At 36.6% G+C, this 14,705-nt stretch overlaps 1 protein-coding gene across 5 annotated transcripts in view; it reads left to right on the top strand.

The window, feature by feature from the left end:
* Positions 1-14,705, top strand: part of APC (APC regulator of WNT signaling pathway) — a 107,447-nt gene that overhangs the window by 75,842 nt on the left and 16,900 nt on the right. For 2 of the 5 annotated variants that reach the window (XM_030888993.2, XM_045285397.1), the window contains 7 exons: positions 1,301-1,399; positions 5,150-5,528; positions 7,240-7,335; positions 8,670-8,723; positions 11,988-12,127; positions 12,709-12,786; positions 13,036-13,152. In XM_030888993.2, the coding sequence (XP_030744853.1) occupies positions 1,301-1,399; positions 5,150-5,528; positions 7,240-7,335; positions 8,670-8,723; positions 11,988-12,127; positions 12,709-12,786; positions 13,036-13,152 (963 nt within the window). The remainder of the gene's footprint in view (positions 1-1,300; positions 1,400-5,149; positions 5,529-7,239; positions 7,336-8,669; positions 8,724-11,987; positions 12,128-12,708; positions 12,787-13,035; positions 13,153-14,705) is intronic. The other 3 variants (XM_045285398.1, XM_030888995.2, XM_030888994.2) reach the window with 3 other exon arrangements.

Below are 14,705 nucleotides of genomic sequence, written 5' to 3'. Positions count from 1 at the left end.
AAAATTATGGTGTTAGTGAAGTACTGTGGATTGCCAGATAGAAGCCCTGGTGGCGTAGTAAATTATACATTGCATATTCGACTAGTAACCACAAGGTTACCAGTTCAAGGATATCATCTGTTCCTCCAGAGAAAGATGAGGCTTTCTACTCCCATACATAAAGAGTTATAGTCTCAGAAACCCACGGGGGCAGTTCTACCCTGTCCTGTAGGATCACTGTGAGTTAAAATGGACTCAATGATGATGAGTTGATGGTTTTGGTTTTGGTGGACTGCCTGAACAAACTACCGTATATACTCATGTATAAGCTGAGCTTTTCACTACATTTTTATGCAGTTTTTGTGGTAAAATTAGGTGGCTTATACTCGAGTATATGCGGTAATCTCTATTGAAGGAGTGCACTCAGAATGCTCCTTAGAAGTGAGGATGGTAAGACTTCATCTCCATTAATTTGGACATGTTATTAGAAAACACTAATATAAAAAAAAAAAGGAAGAAAGAAAGACAACACTAATATCTGGGAAAATGTAATCACGTGTGGTGAATAGAGAGAGAAGAAGACCCTCAATGAGATGACTGGCACAGTGGCTACAACATTGGGCTCACACATAACGATTATGAGGGTAGAACACATGTTTCGAGTCACTAGGAGTCAAAACCACTCAGTGGCACCTAACAACAATAGCAGATAGTTTCTTCCAGTTTCCCTTAAGGATTTGTAGTTTCAGTTTAAGTGGTCCTTAGCATATCACAATATAATTTTTCCTCGTGTCTTGCTCCAATAGAAATTTCTTTCCAGTAGCCCTCTTTATCTTTTGCAGACTTGGGCTTTGCCAAAATCACTCTTATTTTCTGGGGTCTTAGGACATTTCAAAATGTGGGCATTCTTTCATTGCTTTTCATTGTTCAATTTGCATTTACTACAATGTGGATTCATAACATTGGCTCTGAGAAAAACTACTTGTTGGATTTCTTCACTCTTAGATTATTTCACACTCCGAGGTAATGGTGTTTTGCAAGAAATGTCCTTTTCTCAAAAATCTTCTCTAAGTTTTCAGGTTAAAGTAATCGCTTTAAACTGATTATGGTGATGATTGCCCAACTCTTCTTGATGTTACTGAACTATTGGATTGTATGGTATGGGAATTAATGCTAATCAAACTAAATGAATAAATAAATAATCATTTGAACTGTTAATAATGTTATGCTCCTAATGGTATGTAAGTTTTACTCAAAAGATAGCATGTTTGGAATAACAACGTGAAGGTGTGTATGGGTGATCTATTTGTTTCATTTCTAGGGTTCAGCTACCCGGACGGACCATGAAACAGCCAGTGTGCTGAGTGCTAGCAGCACACACTCTGCTCCCCGAAGGCTGACAAGTCACCTGGGAACCAAGGTAGCGGGAGATTACAAATCTAGATGGCTAATATTCCACTTCACTCAAACATTGTTCATACTCATTTTTAATGCAACTGGAAAAGAATTCTGATATCATCACCACTCTCTGCTAAAGAAATTATAGCTTTGTACTAATACATATAAAATTTTATAATATAGATAAAAATGAAGAGGTAAAATTGCCAAATTAGCTAATTTTTTAACCTTTTCTAGTCTTATTATCCGTTTCTCTACAAGCGTGTTACCAAAAAAAACCCCTCAAAACTCACTGCCATTGAGTAGATGCCACCTCATAGTGACCCCGTAGGGAAAGTAGAACTACCTTGTGAGTTTTTAAGACTGGGGCTCTTTACAGGACTAGAAAGCCTGTCTTTCTCCAGAGGAGAGACTAGTGTTTTGAACTGGAGAGTTTGTATATCACAGCCCAAAGCCTAACCACTCCGCCACCAGCGCTCTCTACAAGTATCTTAAGCTTCAGCTAAAGTGGCTTACTCAGCAGTGTACACTCCCATAGTTTTCTGCCCCTGTGCCTTGCTTTGGTGGCACATACCTCCCTTGTATACATCACATCCTCTACTACACAGTGACAGAATTCTTGCTGGCACTCAAAACTCTTCTTTATAAAACATTTTCTCATCTCCAAAGTCCTTTATGTCCACATACAATCATCCACCCCTTTTAAATCATTAACAGTTAACATAAAATTTTCTTTTTGTGAATAGGGCTTTTTTTTTTTTTTTGCAGCACCTACAATGAATGTTTAATGATTGTTTGTTGGAGTGGCTGAAAGAAATTATTGACTGTTTTTCAAAATGAGCTTCCCTAAGGTATTATAGCAATTAGCAGAACTTAATCATATGGAAGCCTGGTGCCACAGAGGTCACATACTGAGCAGTTCAAAACCAACAGCTGCTCCACAGTAAAAAGCCAAGTCTTTCTACCCTTGTAAAGACACCCTCATGGAAGCCCACAGGGACAGTTCTACCCTGTCCTATAGGGTTGATGTGAGTCAGAATTGACATGATGGCAGTAAGTAAGAAATAATACATTTGAAAGGAAACCGATTTATTTTTGTTTTAAGGCTAAAAGCTTTAATATTATATGAAGAGGCATCAAAAAGCTTGTGAGAAAATTCTATTATATGTTCATTTTATTTTCTGAAGACTTTTTGAAGTCCCCTCATATTAACTAAGATAAAATTCTACTAATGTATTTTCATTTAAATCTAGGTGATTCTGTTGTTTTCATAGTGTACTCTAAATAGCCTTTATTTTATGTAATAGCCTAAGTGAAAGTAGTACTGAAATAACTAATGTTAATTTAAGAAATGTTTTAGAGTACTCAGTCATATTGTCAGTATGAAACTTGATCCTGTCAATAATGCCCAGTAACTTCTACAAGGGAACTTTTGCATGCTAGGCTCTGGGCTGGGAATTTTATGTACATTATCTCTGATCTTCTCAAAAACACTCTGAAGTATTCTTATCTTTTTTTCAATGAGAACACCAAAAGCAAGAAAGGTTCAGACAGCTATGCTATAACTAAACCAGAATTCAGCCCCAGATTTATCCAACATCAATACGTTTTTACTATAGAGAATACTTAACTAGCAGTACAGTTGTAGGAAACTAGCAACTAGAATCTGCTTGTGACGTGATTGGAACGGTGGTGGCACAGTGGCTAAGCTCTTGGCTACTAAGTAGAGCTCAGCGGGAAGAACTCATCAGCCATTCCACAGGACCAAGTTGGTGCAGTCTGCCTCTACCCCATGTACATGAGTACAGTCTTGGTAACCTATACACAGTTGGTCCTGTAGAGTCACTGTGAGGTGGGATGGACCCAATGGCAGCAGATTTGGTTTTTGGTTTGGTTTGAAGAAATTTTGCATGTACTGCCTTATCCATTGCTGTTATTTAATCTCCACAGAAAGAAGCTAATTATTTAGATCCGTGGTTCTCAAACTTCCTAATGCTGGGACCCTTTATTACTGTTAGTTACTCATGTTGTGGTGACCCCCAACCATAAAATTATTTCACTGCTACTTCATAACTGTAATTTTGCTACTATATTGAGTCAGGTGACCCCTGTGAAAGTGTCTTTGGATCCCCAAAGGGGTCACAACCCACAGGTTGAGAACCGCTGATTTAGATAATTCCTCTATTTTATAACAAATAAATTGAGGCCCAGAGAAATCAGATAATTTGCAAAGAGCTAATTTGTAAGTGATGAACTTTGAATCCAGGGCTGGTGAAAGTCCATTTTTACACAGTGCTATACTCCCTTCCTCATACTTTCTTATCTGCAAGTATGTTTATGTTAACACATTCAGAGCAGTTTCTCCACCTCAGCACTGTTGGCTGTTCTGGGTGTTGTAGAATGTTTAGCAGCATTCCTTGCCTTTACCAACTGTATGCAAGTAGCACCCCTTACCTCTCAGTTGTGACAACCCCAAATGTCTCCAGATGTTATCAGATGTATTGTAGGGGTCAAAATCACCCCCAATAGAGAACCACTGATTTGTAGAGATAATAATCTATACTCAAACCTTGAAAGGAGGCTTATCAGAATCCACAGTAGTTACCCTTTTCCCCCGAAAGTAAGACATCCCCCCAAAATAAGACCTACTTACAGTTTTGCCTCTCGCTGAAATATAAGGCACCCCCCGAAAATAAGGCCCCCCCGAAGCTACTGTAACTCTGGATCATAGCTGCGAGTGCCGCAGCACAGCCGGAGCAGACAGGAAGTGCGAGGTCTCTTTTAATAGAACAATAAGCTTGTACCGTATTCTTCTTCATGGAAAAATAGGACATCCCCTGAAAATAAGACCTACTGCATCTTTGGGAGCAAAAATGAATATTTAAGATTCTGTCTTATTTTCAGGAAAACAGGGTAGTTGCTGCTTCCTGTTTCTAATCTGCTTCTAAGTAAATTCTTAAATTGAATATGAATAGCCTTAATAGCAATTTTGTCAAACTCCCTATAGAACAGAGTATTTGTTTCTTTATGGTAGAACATTTTTACATATATGAATGTAAATCATCTTAATAACATTTAATTATAATCTGATGAGAATTAGAGTGCTGAGAACTCATTGACTCTCACTTTTTGCCTTCAAGTGGATACTGACTCAGCAACGCTGTAGGACAGAGTAGAACTACCCATGTGGCTCTGAGGCTGTAAATCTTCCTCAGAGCAGAATGTCTCATCTTTCTTCCAAGGAATGGCTGATGGTGTTAAAATGCTACCTTGCTGTTACCAGCCCAATGCATAATCCACTTCACCCACAAATGCTCCTGCTGAGAACTAGTACTTAATAAATAGAAATTGTTGCAGAAGTGTTTTCTGTTTATTATAATTACAGTTTTAAAAAGTAAAAAATGGTAAACTGTCTAAAGTACTTAGATAATGCATTTTCCTCACTGTGTGAAATCCGTTTACATACTAGTCAGTTATTATAATCAACAATGATCACCAACAAACCCACACAAATAGTATACCGGTATATATTGAAGTATACCAGCACCTACTAACTCTTTCTGTATACTATGTCTATACTATTTACTCATAAAAACAAATGTCTATTATCTGGATTTTGAAATAACACTCATTACTTCATCTTGGAAAGGTGGGGCGGGGGGTTGTTTTTTGTTTTAAATTACAGTAGTAATTATCCCATTCATCACTTCATTGCTTGTGGCTTTTGGATATTAAAGTCATAATTTTGTTTCTGAACTCATTTGGCCCACAGGTGGAAATGGTGTATTCATTGTTGTCAATGCTTGGTACTCATGATAAGGATGATATGTCACGAACTTTGCTAGCTATGTCTAGCTCCCAAGACAGCTGTATATCCATGCGACAGTCTGGATGTCTTCCTCTGCTCATCCAGCTTTTACATGGCAATGACAAAGACTCTGTATTGTTGGGAAATTCCCGGGGCAGTAAAGAGGCTCGGGCCAGGGCCAGTGCAGCACTCCACAACATCATTCACTCACAGCCTGATGACAAGAGAGGCAGGCGTGAAATCCGAGTCCTTCATCTTTTGGAACAGATACGAGCTTACTGTGAAACCTGTTGGGAGTGGCAAGAAGCCCATGAACAAGGCATGGACCAGGACAAAAATCCAAGTACGTTTGTTTATAGTCTTACAACATAGTACATGTTACGCCACAATATCAAATCTTTAGAAAAGAAAACTTAGGTTAGTATGTTGTCTTCATAAGTGGAGGGGGAAATTCTTATTGTTTAGCTCTACTGCCATTGGAGTCAGTAAATTTAGTCATAAAGCTACAGCTAAATTTCCCTAGAAAAACTTAGTTATGGAAAATGTTATATGCCTATCTAAGCAACCAGAAAGAAGTAAAGATACAGAGTGACATCTAGAACCAGAGCATAACAAAACTAGAAATAATTTGAACAATTCTGTGACCTACCCATAATAGCTGATATATTATAGTGACCAGATCATAACTTTTTACACATATATATCTCTCTTAGTGGACACACAGCTATGTTATGTCTGGTGTATTATTGAATACAACAGTTATTTATATATATAGGGAGGAAAGGTCCTAGCATTTCCATGTTAACAGTTGGTGAAACTGAAGTTTAGAGAGGCTAAATAGTTTGTTCATGGCTTCACAGCTAGTTAGTGGAGGGGCCTAGAACAGAGGCCAGATCTTTACTCTCAGTGTGGTGCTCTTCCTACTGCACCAACCTGCGCCAGGTGATGGGCCCCACCTACTGGGTATAATCAGTCACCCAGCCCTTTGCTTAGGGAAAAACCCTTGCCCACCAGCCCCTCTCCCTCAGGAGCAGGGAACAGGAGAACTGAGATCCCTGGAAACATAACTTACTTCATTCCTGTAGCGAAGAGCCCAGAGCAGTAAGTATTAAAGGTAAGAGCTTTGCCATGAAAATTGAGCTTATAGACCCAGTATCTTCAACCTAGCAGTGAACTTAACATTTTCCCTTGAATTTTCATTGGGATTCCAGGGTCAAAGATAAGTAGAAACATAAACATAGATGCAAGCTATTGATAATGAGGAACAGGAGAAGAGAGTGATGGCGCCAATATAATTTGCCAAATTATTGTTTAAGTTTAGATGTAAGGGTGATTTTTCAGAAACAGAGTAAGGAAGTCATAATCCTCGGTTATTGGAAAACTTAGGGAAATGTGATAGGGATGAAGAGAACTAAGGAAGTACTTTACTAAGAGGACACGGTCCTTTTGGGTTTTCTTTAGTTATCCAAGTGATGTATTACCAACATTCTGTGATCTTTTGATGCCTGTCTCAAACAGTAAATAAAATAAATTCATGTTACTGCTAGAAAACAGACTTGTAAAAGTTATTTTATTTCAAATAATGAAGTTTAAAGCCTATGCACAATATTTTATGTGGAGTATGTTTTATTGGACACTTTAATTTTTTTCTATTATCTATTTATATAATAAACTTTCTCTGCTGGGTACCATATTTGGACATAGCCACATGCTATTATGCCGCACAAGATAATAGTGTGAATAAGAAGTGGAAACAAAGGTTAACAGTTTTGTACCAAAATGCTTTTTATTCTTTCATTTACTCAACATAATTTTAAATGATTAATTGCTAAGTCTTTTTCTAACAGACTAAGTCAAGGGCAGATGAATGATAAACATTTTTATAGAACCAAGAAAAAAGCCCATTTTCCCGTCCATTTTTTCTAATTCATTCAACAACTATCTGTTGACCCTAAACTGCTGTGCATCAGAGGCATATTAGTGACCTCTGTGTATTAACATCATTGTTTTTGAGGTAACAAGACATTACGATGTATGTCAATTTTCTTTTTCAGTGCCAGCTCCTGTTGAGCATCAGATCTGTCCTGCTGTGTGTGTCCTAATGAAGCTTTCATTTGATGAGGAGCACAGGCACGCAATGAATGAGCTTGGTAAGATGGAAATGCTCCTGAATGCAAGCTGATTTTTAAATGATGACACAAGTTCAGTAAGATAAATGAAGATTTTTTTTAATCATTGATGAACTGGAGTAGAAGTTCGTCAACCGGGGTATGAAGCCGCTAACTTCTGTTACCAGCTGCTTTCTCCTTGAAGCAAATGATAGGTGCCAGTTGTCAGAGGAAAAGGGGTCCTGAATCATAGAGACTGCTACCTTGTTACAACGTTAACTTGGATTTTCAAAGTGTTAGCCAAAGATTGGAAAAATTGTATCATTCTTTGTCCCCACTGCCAAGGTAGGCTCTCTGTGACAGTTGGAAAAGAGTCACTTTATTTATTCTGAAATGTAGTTAAACTTAATGGTTTGCAGAACTTAGTAGCTTCTGAATAACACCAGGAGGAATTACTATTAAGATTCTCTTATTGTTAAAATGTCATCATAGTTAATAGTGCTGTACTAGATTTTCATGATGAGCAGCATGATAACTTTGAAACTAGTTTATATAGAAAAATATGGTCAATTTAAATTAGAAACATTTCATTAATATTGAAAGAACTACTTTTAGGTACATATATATCACACACTAGAAACCTTATATAGACCTGCATTTCCGCACCCCATTTTTCATGTAACAGTTTTTCTTTGACTTCTAGGTTCATTTTGCACATGTGGTTTTATAAATGCATCGTGCTGTGCCATCTCATGTGAACTGGATCTCTAGTCATGCCACAAGCAAGAAGCATACACTGAATTTCCTCTTGTGTAGCTGTGCCCTTGCTTTTTATGCTGTTTGTGTGACATTACACTCCAGCCCCACTTTGTATTTCTATCACCTCATTGTTGTCATTCATCGTTTATCTTAAAGGTGATACAGTCATGAGATTCATTTAAACCCGATAACCGAACATCCACAAACAAGTGTTGTCTCCTTCAGAGTCATCACGTTGGGAGGCTCTGTACTTGGTGCTTTCAGGCCTGCCCTCCATCCTTTACTTTCCACAGACCCAGTGACCTTTCCTCCCCGGCCTTCTGTGGAACCAGTATAATCTGACATGTTCTCCCTTCCTCAGTACTATCCCAGCATTTCTAAAAAGTTTTAAGTTTTTTTGTGTCTCTGTGTGTGTTTTGTTTTTAATGCTAGTAATAAAATGGGAAGGGGGTAAAAATTATGAATAAACAGGAAAATTATTCCAATTTTAAGACACTACATAAGTTTTTACATAATGTTCCTGTGTTCCAATGGACTATAGACTAGGACTGACACAATAATCATCTGAATTTGAAAATAAAACCTAGACTCAGTATTTGTTCCTCTTCCTTCTTCAGGTAGGAAGGCTACCCGGGGCATTTCATCACAGGAGCTAGGGCAGGGGCTTTCAGGTGAGGAGCAGGATGGGGCCTCTGGGGGTGTGATTGCCTGGGACATAGCCAAGGGGGATTAACTTCTCTTTCCTAGCCTCTGAATTTAACAAAGGGAGGATCAAGGTTTGCATATTGGGGGGAGGTGCAGTATTAGACAGTACAAGGTATCTGGCCTCTAGGGTTTAGGAGAGAAAAGAAATCCCAAATGGGTGAAGGGAAATTCTTTAGAATAATCAGCTAAGACTGCCTTTTGTATGTATATGAATATTATACAACCCTGAGAATCTCTTAGGTTTTTACCTATTATTATTGTAAGTTTCAGACTATAATATGAATTAGATTTATTCATCCCCTACTCTGTCTTGGAAACTGTGCTAGATAAAAAAATAACTAAGATGTGATCCTGACTTTCAGGGAACTCATGATGTATTCTATTTTAGTCCTTCCTAAACCAGATCATAACAATCACCAGAGGCATGTGTCAAACATTATAAATCCTCAGGCCTAGCTAGCCCCAGGCTTAGGAAAACAGGATCTCCAGGGAAATCAGGAAGTTTTGTGAAACATCATCCTGTAGAACTATTGATGTTGAGCCCCTAATAATTTATTTTAGATTGAGGTATTTCCAGCTAATAGTAATTATTTAAACAAAACAAAAATGATACTTTTAAAAATTAAGTGTCTTCTATTATCTTTTTGATATGAATCTTAAGGATTCTGTTGAATGCCACTTTAGGCTATTCGTTCTCTTAGTTAGGTTATGAAATGCCATATTAAATAATGCTTTGGTCCATCTAAATCACTATTTTCCAACATTAAGAAAAACATGAAAGGATATGCTCATCATCTTTGGGTTATCTGGAAACATTCTAATTATTCTTAGGACAACTTACTTTTTTATTCTATCAAATACAAATCTTACCATTTTGTGAATCTGTTTATAGTTTTAGCTTATAGATTATATTCTTTATCTTAAAATGCACTGAACTCTTCTTATTTGCCTGAAATCTTAAACGGCTTCTTCTTTTATCAATAGCAGATAAAAATTTTTTGTAGAATGTTCTTTTTTATTGTTCTTTTGCTATGTTCTTCATGATCTTGTAGACGTACCTTATTCTTCTTTAATTTTTGTTTTCAGAATCGAATCCAAAATAGATAATAGTCAACTCTCTAATCACTTAATACCTTTTGGGGATCTGTTTAGATGCAGTTTTATTTAAGAAAGTACCCCAAATGTAGCTGTGCCAGTTAGGTGTAGGTTTTATCCAGATACAAAGCGTAGTATATCTGGTTTTAATATTGATACACTGTTTTATAATATTTTATATTTTTGTAATTTCACCAATACATTAGGTAGAATCAGAACATTAAGTTTACAGTGGTTCCAAGTTCTTGTACAGATTCTTCTCGTTCACCCAAATGCTAAATGATAGAATTTAGGCAGTATTGTCTACTCCCAGGGCTTCAGTTACAATAGTTTTCAAATTCTGTCCAGAATTGTAGACATGATCAATCTCTTTTCACATCCTCGATTTCTGCTGTCACAAACTGGATTTTCTTCTCTCTCCCATCCCCAAATCTATATGTTATAAGGTTTCTTTTCTCACTCAGAAAATGGCAATCCAGCCAACCCAGTTGCTCAAGCCAGACTTTTATCTTTCTGCCCATTCTTTAGTAACAGTACTTCAGATCTGCTTCTAAAACTATGTCTCTATTCACTGTCCTTTTCATTTTCAGTCTAAGCCACCAGGAAATCCTTCCTCCTCTTTTGCAGTACTTTATCATACTTGGTTCTCCATTTCCAAACATATTCCAGTCTGCCCAAGGGAAACATGTTACTCTATTTAGAATCAAATCTAATTACTTCTTCCCCTGCCTTAATGCCTTAATTTGGCACAGAAGGGCTTGCATGATCATCTATCCCATACCCATTTCTGTAGCCTCATCTTCAGGGTCTCTCCTTGTTGCTGTACAAAGACTTTGTATTCTGGGGCACCTGAAGAGTGCTCTTTCTTCTACCTATCATGCGTTGTGTCTGCCCTGCCCCCTTTCTTGTGAGTCTTAACAAACAGTATTTCTTCCACCTTTATCCTGATCCCTCACACTGATGTAAAGTCCTCTGTTATCATGCCTTGTGCTTCTCCACAATCCATCACACCAGTTTTGCTGTAATCGATAAGCCCCATAAAGACTGTAACTATATTTAATTCCCTGGATAGGTGGGTTGAGGAATATCTTTCCAAATATGGCTGGGATTTTTCTTAACCTAATTTTCACTTTTGTGCATTCCAACTCTGTCATTTCTGCTAGTCATATAGTATTAGAGACTCTCTTGGCCTGGGATTCTTGCCTCAAAATGGAACTCTGCCTCATTCACAAACTTGCTGAATCCTCTGCATACTGACACTTCCAGATCACTTATAAAAGTATTCAGTGTACTGGCTCTCTTAGATTAGTGTTTAGACTTCTAGTGTCTGAAATTTCCTGTTTATTTATATTCATTTTTTTCTGTCTAAGCCGCTTCTCTGTGATAAAACATATCCCCCATTTCCATGATGATTCAATATTTTGAATAGTCTCCATATGCATTTTGATTTCTTTTTGTTCACTCTGTCATCATTTGCTTTTCCTTAATTTTTTCCCTATGTCTTTTCCTGTTCCTTTATTTTCCATCTTACCTTTTTAGTGTTGACCACAAGGGTATGAAAAAATACTAATTCCTATAGTACAATTGGAATTTCATATTAGTATCAAAAATAAGTAACATTTTAAAATCTGAAATAAAATGTAGTCATAAATTTAATAGATTTTTTTTTAAACTGCTTTGTGCACAGTTTCATTTAAAAGTTTCAGTATTCCTAAAGGTAATTTGTTGGCAGATAAAAATTAGTAAAATATTAAGACCACATTGTGTGACAATGAATATTGTAAAATCCTCATAATTAAGTTATTTTCTGCTTATTTTCAGGAAGACCTAGTGTTTACCTTAGAAAAGTAGCCTTCTCCATTGTTGGCAAGTTACAGTTGATGAAGGCTGGAGGGTGGAGAAACTGGCAGAACATGGAATAGTTGTCAGTGGTATTTAATAAATGTTATATGAAAGTCATTTATAATTATGTTGCTTTTAATTCTAAAGGGAAATTCAAATAATATAGTCTCATTCTCTGAGGGTTTGTTTGGGTTTTTTCCCTGTTTTTTCTTGAAGTTACCATCTTGGCACCAGTTTGTCTTATTTTAGATTGTTGTTTTGTTTTGTTTTCCCTCTTGCCCTTTGTAAATTAGGGGGACTGCAGGCCATTGCAGAATTACTGCAGGTGGACTGTGAAATGTATGGCCTTACTAATGACCACTACAGTATTACATTAAGACGATATGCCGGAATGGCTTTAACAAACCTAACTTTTGGAGACGTAGCTAACAAGGTATGTTTTTATATGTCCATTTCTTAAGATGTCTGGGTCTGAGTCCTTTTACTTTCCTACACACATTTCACTGGTGTCCTTTCTGTCGCTTTCTTGGTTAAGTGCTGACTAATAAAGCACTGTACCTCACATCCCTCTGCATAGCCAATACCCATTCAGTTGCCCTGTGTTTTAAACAAAAGCCAAAGCACATCAATGGATGGAACATAATAGTGAAGTCTTAATTACATAATTGTTTTTAAAACACTGTTATTACAAATGAGAGCAAAATTGGAAAATCCTACTGACCAAGGCAAGTGCTATGCACACACTGATTTTATCCATATAAGAGGCCTCACTTTAAATCACTTTGCATGTAATTCCTTTTTTAAAATTCACTTTATTTTCTAGTTTGGCAAGGGAAGAACAATAGCAAAAGATGGCATGGTATTTGTCTTTGATCACAGGGATTTGTGTCTGTCTACCTTTGTGTGCAAAATATGAATTATGGTTAAGTGAAACAATACGAGTTTGAAATGATAATACTGTCCAGCTTCAGGTTGCCTCTAAGAACCTCTGCTCTGTATTCTGTTTCTTCACAGGCTACTTTGTGCTCCATGAAGGGCTGCATGAGAGCACTTGTGGCTCAGCTGAAATCTGAAAGTGAAGATTTGCAGCAGGTAAACATTATCATTTCATTTTTTTCCTAGCTATTGGTAGGTATGCATTCTGATTTAGATTAATTTAAACTGTGACTCATTGTATTTCATGTTGGAAAATGGTGTTATATTGTAGGAATCCCCTTTAGTGTAGCACATAAACATTGGAAACACATTTCTTTATTACTACTCTAAAACAGCATGAAATACCAAAAAAGCAACTAATACGATTCATTTTTTATGTGTAATTCTAAAATTGGTTATTTGCAGGTTATTGCAAGTGTTTTGAGAAATTTGTCTTGGCGAGCAGATGTAAACAGTAAAAAGACATTGCGTGAAGTTGGAAGTGTAAAAGCATTGATGGAATGTGCTTTGGAAGTTAAAAAGGTACCTTTAAAAACATTTAGTACAGTGGTACGGATTTTACTTTGTCTACATTTTTGCTGCCCTCTCCCACCCTCAAAATTGGCAGATTCTTGAACATTAAGGTGTAAATGATTGTACAGGGTGACTTAATCTAAATCAGGTTTTATCACTTTCAAAATACTATTGACATTTGAAAAATAATTCTGTGGTTTGGGTGCTGAACTGCATCATAAAATGTTTAGCAACTTCCTTGGCCTCTACCTATAAACTGCTTCCCAAATGGTAACAATACAAAATAACTCCAGGTAGTGTCAAACAATCCTCAAGGGGAAGAGAGACAAAGAATCACCCTTGCGTACCCCAGATGTATTACCTCTACACTGTACATTTCTGTTCCCCAAAGTCTGCAAATGTTGATGGCTAGCTTATTGAAAGTCATCATACCCCAAGAGTGAGAAATCCCTCAATAATAATTCGTGTATAGAAAAAAATATCTCCAGGTGGGATATCTATTTTAGGTACTAAGCTAATTTTTAAAATAAATAAATTTGTATTATAAAAGGGACCCAAAAAATCTGCTAAATTAGTCTGAACTTCTATCCCCCCAGCAGTCCTCCTGAGCCCACAGACTGTGTTCTTTTGTCAAAACTTCAAAGAAAGTGAAGGGTTTTGGTTTGGTTTATCAGTTTATTCTTGTGGGGTTTTTTTATAAGTATAAATAAGTATGTTATTTTAAAAGTTGAAAATTATTCAAAATAAGAAATGTATTCAACTAGTTTTAATGATAACTCTAGACCACTGCTGAATGGGCAAAAGGTCTGTACTGACATTTCAATGAAAAATATATGTAAGTGGTCAATAAACATTAAAAAAGAAAATACTAATTAAGCATTATGAGTCATCGAGAAATTCTAATTAAAACAATAATGTACCATTAAAGATAATGGTTAAATTCTTAAATATTGACCAAGCGTTGGCAAGGATGTAGAACAATTGGAACTCTCGCAGTTTGGGGTCAATGGGAAATTTGTGTAGAAAGTATAGTGTTCTGTTCTTACTGCACATCATCTATTACTTACATTTTGATTTTGATAAATATTTGTTACAATTGATTAACCAATACTGCTTAGTTGAACTTTATTATTGATTAAAGCCCATAGTTAATTACATTAGGATTCACTCTTCATGTAGTAAAAGCCATATGGGTTCTGATAAGTGCAGGTTGTTTCCACCATTAAAATTCCACTGCCCTAAAAACACTTCGTGTTCCATCTCCTCATCCCTCCTCCTCTTTCCTTGAATCTTGGCAATCACTGATCATTTCACTGTCTGTAGTTTTTCATTTGGAAGAGTAGTATTTCAAAGATCATTTCTTTTTAAAAAAAATCATTTTGTTGGGAGCCTGTACAACTCTTAACGCAATCCACACATACATCCATTGTGTCAAGCACATTTGTACATTTGTTGCCAACATCATTTTCAAAACATATTCTTTCTACCCAAGCCCCTGGCATCAACTCATTTCTTGCCCTCCTTCCCCTACACACCCCGAATAATTTATAAATTATTATTAT

Source organism: Echinops telfairi, unplaced genomic scaffold (genome assembly GCF_000313985.2).
Source record: "Echinops telfairi isolate 266 unplaced genomic scaffold, ASM31398v2 ScPeMD7_7469;HRSCAF=8507_1, whole genome shotgun sequence".
NCBI lineage: Eukaryota > Metazoa > Chordata > Mammalia > Afrosoricida > Tenrecidae > Echinops > Echinops telfairi.
This window is presented reverse-complemented; position numbering and strand designations above follow the sequence as displayed.